This window comes from Coptis chinensis, chromosome 9 (assembly GCF_015680905.1).
Source record: "Coptis chinensis isolate HL-2020 chromosome 9, ASM1568090v1, whole genome shotgun sequence".
In the NCBI taxonomy this organism is placed as follows: Eukaryota; Viridiplantae; Streptophyta; class Magnoliopsida; order Ranunculales; family Ranunculaceae; genus Coptis; species Coptis chinensis.
This window is the reverse complement of record NC_141464.1, coordinates 79,608,529-79,623,798: the sequence shown is the minus strand read 5'-3', so window position 1 is coordinate 79,623,798 and position 15,270 is coordinate 79,608,529. Positions and strand designations below refer to the sequence as shown.

Sequence of the window (15,270 nt, the reverse complement as noted above, 5' to 3'; positions counted from 1 at the left end):
ACAAGACTGAACCTCAAAAATGGCACTTCTCCCTGCTTTCCGTCACCTCATTTTCAACTTCACTTCAAAACAACCAAAAAAACCTTCTCATCTCACTCTCTTCTTCTTAAACCCAAAACCCTTCTCTCAACTCTTCAATCATTCTCCATCCTCAAAACTTCATTTCACTCCAAAGGGTATCTTTTTGTTCTCCTATATTTCACTTAAAAATCACTTCTTTAACTCTTTTTCACTACTAACGCCTTCATTCTTATTGCAGATGAAGCTTCACTGACTTCAAAAAGTGAAAAAATGGGTTTTCAACCAATTAAACAAGTGCCCACTGAGAGTTCAAGTAGTACTATAGCTGCTATTGTTACTTCATTGGGTACTCAGCCTGGTGCAGTGGGCATTGTTAGATTATCTGGTCCTTCAGCTGTGGATGTCGCTACTCGTGTTTTTCGACCAATGGGGAAGAGGAAAAAAAGCTTGGGAACAAGTTGTTGGAGGCCTAGAAGCCATTTTGTGGAGTATGGTGTGGTTTTGGACCGTGGTGGGAATGTTGTTGATGAGGTAGTATTACTATACAAGCTTTTTTAATGTATAGAATTGCATAGAAAGCATGTGAACTGTGAATATGTGTTAGTTGTTTAAGTTTCCATTGTTAATGTTATTGTCCATTTTTGGGCTTTAATGTGGAAGATTGATAGATTTATAAGATGAAAAGAATATAACACGTGTGGTTTGTTTTAGTAAATATACAATTAGCAGAAAGTTGCTTATGACACTGTAATGTACGGAAACACGATACATGTTGGGTACCAAGTAGGCTATATATATAGCTATCTTATTTTGAAGGAAAGTTCAGTAAGTCAGACTTAGAAATGAAGTTTGTGTGTGAAATGGAATTTCTTTGCAATCAGTTTGATGAATTCTGCAATTTTATTTTGTGTGGGCGAGGAGAATGTATGGAATGGTTTACTCTGTTTTCATTTTAGGTTTTAGCAGTACCAATGTTGGCGCCAAGATCTTACACAAGAGAGGATGTGGTGGAACTTCAGTGTCATGGGAATGATGTATGTCTGCGGCGAGTTCTAAGAGCTTGCTTAGAAGCTGGGGCTAGGCTTGCAGAACCAGGTTGGTTTTGTTTTACACTTTGCTTTCAAAAGTTTGGAAATAGTTGTGATAGTTTGTTTTTAATAAGAATAAGGAGAAATGTTATTACTTTTAAAACGGAAAAGTAAATAAATCTACAAAAAGCTGCATTAGGTGGATCCAGGTCTTTTATGTTTACATCTGCATTTAGGGAAGTTTGAGTAGAATTACATTGGGGTATGTTACCTATCTCTAGCAAATCATCAGGACAATACTTATGTTCCCCAGGACAATATTGACATCCCTTTTCTGGAGCTCAACTCAACTCCTTCAAAATAGAGTAATCATAGGAGTGATCTTGAATATAAGCTGAACTAGAGTTTTATTGTATATAGTGTTTTCGGCAGATTTCTTCTGAGAAAGTTTTAAATTTGGATCTGTGATCTACTTACTTGGAAATCTGGAATTATAAAGGAAGAAAAAGAAAAATGATTGTGGTGACGTCCAGTAGGTTTTTGATATGCATGAAGATTTATATTTGGATTCTCAAAAATAAAATTTCAAATCCGCAAACCGATGATAAAAAGTGGCCTACTCGGCAACGTAATCCCTTAGGGAAAACAAGTAGGATGTGAATGGAGATTTCTGTCACATCATAATAATAGATTGCATCATCACTCTCGCCATGGAAACACTGGTTGAGGTATCAAAAGTTTATAACACTCCTGCTAATTCCGCAGCAGCTAACTTCCTCTGAGTGTATCTGCCACTTGTATGTTATAAACTTATAATGTGTAACGAACTAAAGATACTGTCTGCCTTTCTTATTCAAAATTTGATGTTAGCTGCTAGAAATGTTATATTCCCTATCACACCAATGTCTCTCTTTCTTTCAGGCGAGTTCACTCTCCGTGCTTTTCTAAATGGGCGTCTGGACCTCTCCCAAGCTGAAAACATCGAAAAACTTATTTCAGCAAAATCTGTGGCTGCTGCCGATGCAGCACTAGCCGGAATTCAGGTGTGCTATCTTTATACTCATATTCCAAAGAGACATTGTGTTTTGGGGATAGATCATTTTCCTATATATGGAACCGTTGGTGATCATTTTGGTTCGAAGATACTTAGTAAACTTCTAATACTGAGACTTAATTAATATATTTTCTTTAACAGGGAGGGTTCTCGGCTTTAGTCAAATCATTAAGGAGGCAGTGCATTGAGTTGCTAACAGAGATTGAAGCTCGTTTGGATTTTGATGACGAGATGCCTTCATTAGACTCCCACTCTTTGATGGATATGATACATGGCATGTGTCTAGATGTTGAAAAAGCCTTGGAGACTGCAAACTACGATAAGCTTCTACAATCGGGATTACAGGTATGATATTTTTTTGGAGATGTCTGAATGTTCTTGCTTTTGTTTTCTTAATAGTTAAGGCCAGGAGATCACTTGCATTGAGACTAGGATGTATAAAGTCGATAATCTCTATTCTCTACCACTAAATTTTTTTTAAAAAAGAAGATAATTTAGTGTCTCTCTCTGAACGTAATAAACTTCTATGTTGGCTTGACCGTTTTATATATTTTTCTGAGATATCTGTTTATTGTCACCATCTGAGTACTTTGTTGTATGCACTACAGTTACAAGGATTATTTTAGGTTTTAACTCAAGTCCAAGCATTTATGAGGAAGTTTCTTTTGCAGATAGCAATTGTTGGCCGGCCAAATGTTGGGAAGTCCAGCCTGCTCAATGCATGGAGCAAAGTAGGTTTAAGAATTTGATCTACCATAATTATTTCCTGTGTTGATATTTTATTCATGTTTGCTTGTTCATGATCAATGAGCTAATGTTGTACATAATATAGTCATGCTGACTAGCTTCACTATGCTTTGGTTCTTTCATTTCAATCCTGAATCGACAAAACTCAGTTTCAACATATAGGAAAGCAGTCTCAAGTATGTCGTGCTCCCCAAGGTCTTCATAGCAACACACTAGGAACATACCTAGGGGCCTCAAGTGGCAAGCTCACATGTCAGAAAAAACCATTACAAGATATGGGAACCAAAGTACCCAAACGCCTAAGGACTGTTTTTTATATTTGCTAATTTAAAATGTAGACAAACACCTACGTAAAATTGAACGTTTTCAACAAGAAAACGGTGAGGGCTGTGGTGTCATTTTCAGTTGCTTGACTTGAAAATTAATGGTCAGCCCAAGTTGACCGTGTGTTTGGAGGGGAGACCCTAATTTCCCATCTAGGGGGAGGAGGTTAATGCCAGTTAACCCATTCTTTTTATTATTGTTGAATGCCGCATGCATCTTAATCATGCTATGTTTCCTTTTAGCATGCAGAGTGAGAAAGCAATAGTTACTGAAATCGCAGGAACCACGAGGGATGTAGTTGAAGCCAGCATTAATGTTCATGGTATTCCTATCACTCTTCTTGATACTGCAGGTATCAGGGAAACTGAAGATATCGTTGAGAAGATAGGTAATGACTGTTCTGTATTTGTAGATAAGTTATCTTATTATGAACGGCATATCTTTTCTTAATGTTACGATTTTACTATGATGTAGGTGTGGAGAGATCAGAAGCAGTTGCAATGGGTGCTGATGTGATTATTATGACTGTAAGTGCTATGGATGGGTGGACTTCTGATGATGCTGAACTTCTTGAGCGCATTCAAGTTAATCAGGTTTGTGGAAATCACCTGTCCTCTCTTTGCCTACCTAGTTTGCTTGTTTATTTTTATTGAATGAACTTAGCTACCTTTATATATTGATTGAATAAATTATATTGATGGAGCCTGGAGTAATGGACACTACCAGATAAAGCTATACACATCATCTTTTTCTTGTTTGTGTTTCCCTTACATATTACTTACTTCATATATGAAATAGAATATGCATCTTATTACTCTGCTTTTAAATAACTGGCGATATATGTGAATGAATTGGTAATCCGCACATGTTGATTTGGTTCTTTGTGAAAATGCAGGAGATTACAGGTTCTTCTGCACCAATGATTCTTGTAATTAACAAGATAGACTGCGCTCCATCTGAGTCGGTTGAAACTATTGAAAGGGTTGTCACTCCTTTCAATAAGCATGTCTTAACATGTGCTGTCAATGGTCAGGGTATACCTGATTTGGAGTCTGCACTAATAGAGATTGCAGGACTTGACCGCATTCCAGCAGGAGGGCGTCGTTGGGCTGTAAACCAGGTTATTCTATATCCATATGGTGTTAAGCCTTTTCTGTATTTTTCATTAGTTTTGCTCAGTATTCATTTTAAATTGTGGAACACTTGGAACACCCTAGCTACCAATTTGGTATACATTAGGAGTACGCCTAAATGATAAGGACGATGGATATGTGAATAGTACAGGAAATTGCTAACCAGCCACATAATCACATAATACAATCAGCAGGACATGATCTCAACCGACATTGGTATTACCTGTGCCAAAACATTTTTCTGTATTAGTTTATAACATACGCAATAGTAAATGGACCAAGAAGAGATACCATATGTCCATATTTCAATATAGGGGACAGCTAGCATCACCCTACTACTACAGAGTACAGACTGAAGAAATGCCCTAGCTGATTTGCATCTGTACTGTACACATGTAGGGATGTACTACTTTTCTACTTTTATGTCGGGAATATATACTGAACCGACTTTTGAGCTAATGTTTGAAGCTTATACTGATTTGTGTAATTGTGTTGTGTTGTGTTGTTGTGCTGACGAGTCGACAGAGACAATTTGAACAGCTCGTACGAACAAAGGAAGCTCTAATGAGGTTGAAGTCATCTATAGAAGAGGAGATGCCTCTGGATTTTTGGACTATCGATTTGAGGGAAGCTGCCTTGGCTCTTGCGCAAATAAGCGGAGAAGATATCTCTGAAGAAGTCTTGTCCAACATCTTTAGCAAATTTTGTATTGGAAAATAGCTTTGAAATTGCTCCCTGTGCAAGTGCTGTATATTATCCTTACTTTCTTTTTTCTTGATTTTGCCTGTGCTGTAAATTAACTGAAGGTGGACATACTCCATTCTTTTTGCCACAAGTTAATAAAATTATTATCAGTGTATTCCACATGGTTAAGAGTCGTGTCTCTTTCTACAAGAGCTAACTGAAAGAAAATGTATAAGAGTCAGAACAAACAAACTTATCTTATTGCAGGAGAACTTGTGATATGCATTAAACATTGTGAAAGTGGGAATAAAGATATTAGAGATGTGATAAAAAAGAACATCAAAAACGGGTATTTGGAGACTCAGACATTTGTGAAGCATTGTCACCTTGATTCATCTCCCTTCGTTTCTTCCATCGCTCTATCTCCTTGAGTAACAAGCCTTGTTCTTCTGCATCCCCATTTCTTTTCTTCTTTCTTATCACATGTATTCCCTTCTTTAGTTGGTCTCCTAGATTAAAACACATTTTCTCTTCCAAGCCTACAATGTAACAACTTTAAGTTTGGAAAAATGATATACCAAAATTTTTGTCTTCATCGTACTAGCTACAAATCTGTCGTTGGAAACAACGGCAAATATAATAACCATCATGCATGCATGTTAACATTTTTTTACCATGCACCAGTACCTGCACTCCACTACACTTGGCCACTTGTCTTCATCAGTTTTCAAAGCCATCCATATTTCACATACTGATATCTCACTGATATATCGAAAAGTCAGACTGACAATTAGAGGGTAAAACAGTAAAATGCAATCCTAATTTCCGAACGAGATATCAAACGAAATATCGAAATATTTCAACCGTAGTAGGGATTTATAGGAGGCTTTAAAACCGCAGTGTTCTTCTAGCTTCATCCTCTTTTCTGGTTTTGACAAACTTTCCTTGTTTGGCAACCAAGCGTTACAGGTATACTCTCTCTTTTTATCTCTGTTTATGTTTCATTTCTTCCCGAACCATTGTTTTATAGTATAAGTTTTGCATATAGAAGGGGAAAGTTTGTGTCTTTATATTCATTTGAGTGGTTTTTAAGTAATTTTGAAACAAGCCCAGAGAAGGTTTGTTCATATTATAATGTCATTTGTATTGCTTTGTGTTTGTTGGTTGTTACAGAAAGTTTTGAAGCTGTACCTAGAAGGAGTAAGAATAATGCATGCTTATAGTGGGGCTGCTGTTACTGGTGCTGTTCAACAGCCCATTTGGACAAAAGGTTCTGCCTTTCCTTTTAAGGGGAATATCAATGGTGAATTGTCGTTTCAAGTAAAGGTTGATTTTGTGAAGCCTTGTAAAGCTTCTTATATTAAAGGGAGCTTGGTTACTGGTAGACCATCGTCTTCTGCATCGGTACCTATTCCAGAGTTTGAAGGTATTGTTAGTTATTTGAGCTTTAACAATAAGTTAGGCCTCTTTATCATTGTCAGATAACTGCATTTGTTCGTTTTACGCAATAATATCACCTTACATTAGAGATATGTTTGATAGCTGCCAATGCCACTTTGCAAGAATCCATCTGTTTTGCTCAATTAAAAAGTGAAAAATGGTAGTTGGTCACTGCATTGAGAAATATAGTAACTGTCACGTACATTCGGAACCTAGCTTATTGGTTAACAAACTTCATAGACTGTTCAACAGGGGATGAGAACGGTTTTGTTGATTATGATCTGGCTGAAGTAGACCCAGAAGTGCATTCGTTAATTGGCAAGGAAAAGCAACGACAGTTCAAAAGTTTAGAGCTCATTGCTTCAGAAAACTTCACATCTCGAGCAGTTATGGAAGCAGTTGGCTCTTGTCTGACAAACAAATATTCTGAAGGTCTGCCTGGTAAAAGGTAAAACTGGAGATTAAATTCCCTTCATTAATAATGCGCTTCAGCCTTCTGGCTTATAAAAAACAAATACTGATTTTTATGGAAGTGGTATAGGTACTATGGTGGCAATGAATACATTGATGAGTTGGAGACACTTTGTCAACAGAGAGCGTTGTCTGCATATCACTTGGATGGAAAAAAATGGGGTGTCAATGTTCAACCCTTATCTGGGTCTCCTGCTAACTTTGCAGTTTACACTGCACTTCTTAGTCCCCACGACCGAATCATGGTAAGTTCATGCATCTGGCTCTTTTAGCTTTACTATCTATATTCATTGCATTGTAGTTAGTTTAGGGTAATTGGATACTTTTTTTGTGAATGAATCCATTCTAAGTTCTGATTGTTAGGGTTTGGATCTACCACATGGAGGGCATTTGTCTCATGGATTCATGACTCTTAAAAGACGAGTATCTGCCACTTCTAAATATTTTGAATCTATGCCTTATAGGCTTGATGAATCTACAGGTACTGTATTTTAATTTGTGATTGTCAGAGATCGCCTGGTGATACTGCTTGGGACGAGTTGTTAATAGAAAACTTGTTAATTGACTGAATACAGGCCTAATTGACTATGAAATGCTTGAGAAAACAGCCATTCTTTTTCGACCGAAGCTCATGATTGTTGGTGCTAGTGCATACCCTCGAGATTTTGATTATCCTCGTGTGAGAAAGGTATATATACTGGTTCTGCTTCTAAAATTGAGTATTTACGAGTGACTAGAGTTTTGTATGTTAACTTCAATATGCATATTTGTTATGCTTTGGAAGATAGCAGATGCTGTAGGTGCTTTTCTGATGATGGATATGGCTCACATTAGTGGACTGGTTGCTGCTTCTGTGGTTGCTAACCCCTTTGAGTACTGTGATGTCGTAACTACAACAACACACAAGGTATCAATTGAAATATTTTTATTGTACTTAAATCTTGTGCTCTAGTCTTTTGCTCTAATTCTTCCTACATTTAGGGATTTTAAAATAATAATAATAATAATAGATAAAAATATATAAAATTTGCAGAAAAATTTATCTTTTCTTGTCGTTTTCCATAGGAGTGCAACTTTTGAGTCTAATTTATTTGTGCGTCATGTTATTGTTTAAGTTCCGTTGATAATGCTTAAGATATGAGTTGATGCTTTCAGAATTAGCTGTTTATATGCTTTGAGATTGAAGGTATGAGTTTGAAATTTTTTCCCCACATCTGCACCTTCAAATCAACTCTTCCTTCTTCTCAAAACTCAAATATGCCTAACTCTATTTGTAATGGAAGTATATTCCATTTGGGAGGATTTGTGGTTTTGGTAGCCTTCTCTTAAAGTTGCTGCTCTTATATGTGATGAAGTGGATATATTTTACTTGTTCCATTATTGTTCCAGTTAAACACATTATGCATAAACAACAGAGGAGATTTCCAGGATATTGCAAAGTTTCTTTTACTCCTTGTGCAGTATGAGATGGCCAGATGGGTATTGCACAATGTGATAAATAAACATCACCCCAATAACCCAATTTACAACTTATGAGATCCATGCTTATCCTTAGTGTTGGGCTAATGGTAGTTTAAATTGTTACTTTAGTTCCTCATATGTAAAAACATGCTTGTTGTGCAATTCGAAAGTATACTATTGCTAATAAGAATATCAGATGCAGGTGCTTAGTTGGTAAATTCTTTGGGTGATTATACCAGAGGTCTGGATTCAACCCCGCCAGCATTACCAAGTTACTGATCTCATTAAAAACAGGCCAATAAAAATAATAATAGAAGAAATATATCAGATTTATGCATAAGATCAGTGTAATACCCTTCTGACACTCCTTGATGGGCCCCTCATGAAGATGAGTGAAGGGATGGTATTTTTTGTTAAAGATGGCATTGTCACCATTGTTATCCTCACAAAACATCGGCTCGTACTGAATCTTGATGTCTAATATCGAAGCATGTTGGAAGTTTGCAAATTTGGAATCATCTCATGATTAGGGTAAAAACACCATGTGGAATTCTTATCCTGAGTTCCTGACTACATGACTTACGTCAGTTTGTTTGTTAGACCTCTGTTTTTTCCTTGACAATTATTTCATGAATAGCCTGATATAAAGAGATGTTATAATTGTTTTTTCTCCCAATATCTTCTTACAGTCATTACGAGGTCCTAGAGGTGGCATGATCTTCTTCAAGAAAGACACTGTTCTAGGAGTTGATCTGGAATCTTCCATTAATAATGCAGTTTTCCCTGGCTTACAGGTCAGAAGAATCGCACATCTTTCCTCAGTAATCTCACCTATTAGATTACTCTTGATGTGTACATAGATGTCGAGTTTTTTTATTTGTTACTTCATTCTTCTCCTGAAAAGAGCCCGACATAACATATTTAAAACAGGGAGGTCCGCATAACCACACAATTGGAGGACTGGCAGTATGTTTGAAACATGCTCAATCCCCAGAGTTTAAAGCCTATCAGAACCAGGTATGCTCATCACCTCGAGCTTAGCATACTTGCTGCTAGTCTTCTACCTATTTAAATATAGTGAGCTCATTTTCTGTTTGCTGGTTGTAAATTCAGGTTGTTTCTAATTGCAAAGCTCTTGCCAGTCGATTGATAGAGCTGGGTTATGAACTAGTTTCTGGTGGGAGTGATAATCACTTGGTTCTGGTGGATCTTAGGCCATTGGTAAGCAGCTGTATTCTCTTTCCGGGTTTCCTAATATAGTGCAATGCAGAACTCGTCTTGTTTCTTGACCCTCCCTGATAGTCAGTTGAGTTTATCAGTTCTGAACAATGGCTTAGCCATTTGTTTCTGAACACGGGCGTTATTTCTTTTACACTTCTAAAATCAAATCCTTTTTACTCGAGTAGTAGTCAAAATTTTATACTGTAGGTTGCATTTTCACTTGATTTAGATCGAGATATATGTATGTTCGCCTGCCAAAGTTTCATGTGACCATAGATACACTGCAATCCAAGTCTTATGTCCATCTTGATCACTTGCCTTTTGGTACTTTTATCACCCTCTGTCTTCTTTTGCCATTGGCTGATGTTCATGAATGTTCTTTTTCTGTGAAAGGGTATGGATGGTGCTCGAGCCGAGAAAATTTTAGACATGGCATCAATCACTCTCAACAAAAACTCAGTGCCTGGTGAGCCTGCCTGTTTGAGATGTCTCTCTTTCTCTCATTCCTTCATTAGTTACTCTCTCATTTTGGTTGTTTTTCATGATTTTGTTTCGAAGGCGACAAAAGTGCACAAATCCCTGGGGGCATTCGTATTGGAACACCTGCGATGACTACTAGGAAATTTACAGAAAAGGAATTTATAGCAATTGCAGACTTCATTCACGAGGGAATACAAATTGCTCTTGAAGCAAAGAAGTCTACTAAAGGGTCAAAGCTTCAAGATTTTATAAATTCAATTGGATCTCCAGACTTCTACTTAAATGATCGTATTTCTGATCTACAAAGAAGAGTTGAAGCTTTCACCACACAGTTTCCTTTGCCTGGAATATAAATGGAGAGTTGAAGTTCTAGACCACCCCCCACAGTTTCCTTTGTCTGGAATATAAGTGGTTTTTGTTACTCAAAGTGTTAAATCTGTACTTTACGCAAAGTATCTTTCCCTATATCCTTTCTAGGATAAAAGACCAATGTGTTCAGAGAAATGGATCAAAATCTTCTTAACATGTATCAATACATTTTATATTTTTTTATATTTTCCTTGTGTCCATGCAAAATCTAGTAATTATCTACTGTTAGTTTTGGGGTGAGTGGGTGACGCACAACGTACACATCAAATTTTGCCTGAATCCTCGTGCACGTGAATTTAAATATTGGTCTCTTGCATTCTTGTGTGGTTTATGAGTTTATCTTTGATTACTTGTTAGTTGTTCGGTATTGGTTCGTCGGTGGTTTTGTTGTTATTATGTGTTCGCACAACAAGAGGATAAATGTGATGATTCCCCTACATGTAATACCATCAACTTAGCTGGAGAATCGCAACCAAAACTCCAAAGTTTAGTCTATGAATCAAGACTAAACGACATGAATATGCACATAAACTCTTCAAGTTCTAAAGAGGCAAAGCTTATATAAGTTTATTTCTGCGTTCTTAGTCGGTTCAGAAACAAAGAGACAGAGACTGAACACTGAAGTGAAGTGTATAAAACGGAATGCTAAACATTGAGAGTGCTAAACAACAATTAATCAACATGAACAACCCCAACAAGAGTAAACTCGCAGTTGCTCAATATAATGCAGATGCAAAGCTCTCTGATGAGTTTGAACACTCCAAGGAAGATCCATGCAACTCATTTAACTACACAGAATCAGTGAAATCATCACTATCTGGGGAACAAATTACTGCTTATTTATCGAAAATGCAAAGAGGTGGTTATATTCAGTCCTTTGGGTGTTTGTTTGCTATTGAAGAGCCTTGTTTTAGAATCTTAGCTTACAGTGAAAACTCAACTGATTTGTTGGGTCTAAATACTTCAGTAAAGTCTACACAGTTTGAGTGCTTGCTTGGCTTTGATGCACGAATATTCTTTACCGAGCATTCTGCCTCGTCTTTGACTAAAGCTGCTTCTTACCAAGATCTTTCGCTTGCAAATCCAGTTTGGGTCGTTTCCGAAAGTACCCAAACACCATTTCTTGCCATACTTCATAGGATTGATGTGGGAATTCTGATTGATTTTGAGCCAGCTATACAAGGTGACCCTGCTTTTACTATTGATGGAGCCATACGGTTGCAAAAGCTTGCACTCCAAGCAATATCGCGGTTGCAGTCACTTCCTGGGTCAGATATTGATGCATTGTATGATACAGTTGTGGAAAATGTCAAAGAGCTTACTGGGTATGACAGGGTCATGATTTATAAGTTCCATGAGGATGAACATGGTGAGGTGGTGTCCGAGAAAAGGAGGAATGACTTGGAACCATACTTGGGCTTGCATTATCCAGCTATAGATATCCCTCAAGCTGCTCGTTTCTTGTTCAAGAAGAATCGTATGAGGTTGATATGCAATTGTCGAGCAAATCCGGTTAGAGTCATTCGGAGTGTCGAGTTGGAACGACCTCTTGTCTTGGTCAATTCAACCCTCAGAGCACCCCATGGTTGTCACGCAGAGTACATGGCTAATATGGGCTCCGTTGGTACACTAGTGATGGCAATCATGGTCAATGAGAATAATATAATGAAGCTATGGGGATTGGTTTCTTGCCACCATGTTAGCCCTCGTTACATTCCATATCCGATTCGTCATGCTTGCGAATTCATGATGCAGGCATTTGGGTTGCAGTTAAGTATTGCATTTCAATTGGCATTACACGCAGCAGAGAAGAAGATTCTTAAGACTAAAACCATGATGTCTGATATGGTCCTCAAGGAAGATCCATTTGGGATAGTGACCAAGTCCCCAAGTATCATGGACCTTGTGAATTGTAATGGGGCTGCATTTTGCTATGGAGGGGTTTATCGAATGTTGGGTGTGACGCCTAGTGAACTACAGCTAACAGATATAACAGAATGGTTGCTTGCATATGACAAAGATTTAACTGTGTGGAGTACAGATAGTTTAACTGATGTTGGTTACCCCCATGCATCTACACTTGGTGATGCTGTATGTGGCGTGGCGGCAGCAAGGATTGCAGCAAAAAACTTCTTATTTTGGTTTAGATCTGAAACTGAGAAAGAAATCAAATGGGGAGGAGCTAACAACCATAAGAAGGATAAGGATGATGGTAAAAGAATGCACCCAAGATCTTCATTCCAGGCTTTTCTTGAAGTGGTCAAGAATAAGAGTGTCCCTTGGAAGTCATGGGAAATGAATACTATTCGTTTGCTACAGCTTACCCTGCAGGGCTCGTTCCAAGATATAGATAATGATGGTGCTAAAATGACAATCCGTGCTTATCAGACTGGTTTGCTGACGAATGAAATGACTAGAATGATCGATACAGCTATAGCACCAATTCTGGCAGTTGATTTAAATGGGAACATCAATAGGTGGAATTTAAAAGTTGCTGAACTAACAGGCTTACCTGCAAGCGAAGCAGTTGGGAGATCACTGGTCTATGAGCTGGTTCATGAGGAATCTCGCGGAGATTTCGGAAATTGTTTGTCTCGTGCTTTACAAGGTATGTTGTTCCTACGAAAATAACCAGGGCCCTTCTAGCAATGTAGAATGTAATAACATTTGACAAATCTGTTTCTGCTTAACTATTTCGTCATTTACTTTGAGGTGTTGAACAATTCTCTTTCATGCCTTCGATCTTTAAAGCCATGATTGTTCATGTGAATTTGATTTGTAGGTGAGGAGGACGATAATGTTGGTTTGAGGTTGAAGACTCTAGGAAAGAAACAACCAAACGAGTCTGTGTTCATCGTGGCCAATGCATGCTCATGCAAAGATTACGCAAACAATGTTACTGGTGTGTGCTTTGTAGGTCGAGATGTCACTGAAGTGGAAATTCTCAAGGCTAAGTTTATGCACTTGCAAGAGGATTACAAAGCTATTAATACACAAAGTCTAAATCCATTGATTCCACCCTTATTCGCCACAGATGAGAATGCTCGATGTTCAGCTAACCGGTTGGAAAAGTAGTGAAGTAATTGGAATGATGATTCCCGGGGAAATCTTTGGTGGATTGTGCCGAATGAAAACTCCAGATGATGTTATCAAACTTATGGTTTTGTTGTATCAAACACAGTGCAACCAAGAGAATGAAAAGCTCCGATTCGCTTTCTTCAGTAAGGAAGATACATATGTCGACGCCATGTTGACAACAAATAAGAGGATTGACATGAAGGGAAACACTGTTGGTTGCTTTTGCTTTTTTGCAAATTGTGCAGACATTACTTGGGATGAATTGCTTTTGAAGACTCGAGAATTTGGAATACATTCGTCATGAGAAGAAAATTGCGTCCAAGGGGATTTCAGTTTAGACTAAATTCTGAAGAGTGTTCATGTTTCAAGTAATCAAAGCCACGAATTCAGAAATATATAAGATAAGTAATTAAGTCTCCACTCTCTAACTAGTTGGTTTTACTTGTAATGTTTGTAAACTTGTGATGCTTCTCCTACTAGTTTCACTTTTAATGCAATTGTGTCCTGTATGTCTCATTGTACATGGTTTTATGTATGTATTGTAATTAAGTGTACGTGTTGCTCCCAAACTTTGTTCCTGATGCTCATATCATACAAATCCTTCTGTGTAGTCGCAAATTTTCTTATATGATTCAATTCACGTCTCTAATTCGTTTCCCGTGGTAGGTTTAATTGTCTTCGACCTTTATAACTTGTACCTGTGGTTGGTTTTATAGTCTAGTTCATTTCAGGATAGGAATCTGAATTCACGTTACCAGATGCTGTTTCTCACCATTTTTTCCTGTGTCTAGAGTATGCTAGCTTTTCTACAAATGAGACTTCCAACCAGTAAGATTATTGCATTCCTGAGTGTAATCAAGCATTGTTGTGTATAGTAATACCAAAGTAATCGCCTCAATATACTCTTGATAACTCCCATAGCAACTCCTCAAATTGACCAAGGATACTGTAGATAGTCACCATCATGGACCCCTGGATGGAAATTATTTTCACAAACCCGAGAGTTGGCTCTTGTAAAGAACTTACTGGCCATGGTGAGGTTATCTAGGGGTGTTCATTCGGGTCGGGTCTGGTTATCCGTATCCGAAAAATCAGTTTTTATCGGTTTCGGGTACAGGTAAGCAGCCCCGGGGTGGTGTTGCAGCAGATACAATACCATTTTGAGAATCATTCTGAAATGCATCCAAGTTGTTTCTCCAAGATCTATAAGTGTTTCTTCTCAAATTTAATAGAGTTCTTGTGCTTCCAGATTTCATAGAGTAAGGCTAGGCAATATAAACCTCTTCTATTTAGATTATCATAATCATCAAGGAGCCAAGACAAAAAGAGTTCAATCCATTGCCTACTATCAAATTGAGCATGAGCACTAATATTAATAGCAGCCTCAGATGCAAACCAGATCCCTTTTACCCAGTCACATTCAGTAGTAAGAGTACAAGAGTATAGGATAGATGATTTGATGAGCTATACACTTATACAGCTTGCTTCGTATCTTGTATACAAACCAAAAGCTTTAACGTCCCCTGCCACCACGACCCCCTTCCCAGTGGCCCAGTGAAATCTCATATGCAAGGTTCAACGTCCCTCTGCCATCGAAATTGAATCTCATGGTGCTAGGTTTAATATCCCCTACAAAATGCACAACCACACCGCATCGCATAACACAAACTAACTCCAACCCAGTAGGACATTTGGTATAGTCACTTATCTTGATGTAGCCTCAGATGCTTTATTTCCGTCACTGAATCACATGACATCA

The 15,270-nt window shown here is 37.8% G+C and overlaps 3 protein-coding genes and 1 long non-coding RNA gene across 5 annotated transcripts; 3 read left to right on the top strand and 1 right to left on the bottom strand.

Moving 5' to 3' along the window:
* Nucleotides 1-5,180, top strand: LOC147478460 (uncharacterized). The gene is made up of 10 exons (XM_086584189.1): nucleotides 1-176; nucleotides 260-552; nucleotides 978-1,116; nucleotides 1,971-2,092; nucleotides 2,245-2,448; nucleotides 2,775-2,834; nucleotides 3,424-3,562; nucleotides 3,649-3,767; nucleotides 4,070-4,294; nucleotides 4,833-5,180. The coding sequence occupies exons 1-10, from the start codon at nucleotides 20-22 to the stop codon at nucleotides 5,025-5,027; spliced, it is 1,653 nt and encodes a 550-aa protein (XP_086440315.1). The 5' UTR covers nucleotides 1-19; the 3' UTR covers nucleotides 5,028-5,180.
* Nucleotides 4,337-5,674, bottom strand: LOC147478459 (uncharacterized). Its single transcript, XR_015208845.1, has 2 exons — nucleotides 5,378-5,674; nucleotides 4,337-5,208 (listed from the first exon to the last, which is right to left on the bottom strand). It is a non-coding gene; the product is annotated as an uncharacterized LOC147478459 (long non-coding RNA).
* A 157-nt stretch (nucleotides 5,675-5,831) lies between these two features.
* On the top strand, nucleotides 5,832-10,618 carry LOC147478458 (serine hydroxymethyltransferase 3, chloroplastic-like). 2 transcript variants are annotated; one of them, XM_086582943.1, is made up of 12 exons: nucleotides 5,832-5,960; nucleotides 6,165-6,417; nucleotides 6,684-6,879; nucleotides 6,973-7,147; nucleotides 7,266-7,383; nucleotides 7,478-7,590; nucleotides 7,687-7,809; nucleotides 9,053-9,157; nucleotides 9,294-9,380; nucleotides 9,477-9,584; nucleotides 9,978-10,050; nucleotides 10,143-10,618. In XM_086582943.1, exons 2-12 carry the CDS (start codon nucleotides 6,201-6,203, stop codon nucleotides 10,415-10,417), a joined length of 1,590 nt encoding a protein of 529 aa, XP_086439069.1. In that variant the 5' UTR covers nucleotides 5,832-5,960; nucleotides 6,165-6,200; the 3' UTR covers nucleotides 10,418-10,618. The 2 variants fall into 2 exon arrangements, with proteins under 2 accessions (XP_086439069.1, XP_086439068.1); XM_086582942.1 differs by having other exon boundaries at nucleotides 6,672-6,879.
* Nucleotides 10,619-11,097: 479 nt separating this feature from the next.
* LOC147478457 (phytochrome E-like) lies at nucleotides 11,098-13,962 on the top strand. The gene is given in 3 exon segments (XM_086582941.1): nucleotides 11,098-13,041; nucleotides 13,216-13,483; nucleotides 13,485-13,962. Coding segments are annotated over 3 exon segments (2,526 nt in total). The 5' UTR covers nucleotides 11,098-11,114; the 3' UTR covers nucleotides 13,816-13,962.
* Nucleotides 13,963-15,270: the final 1,308 nt, after the last annotated feature.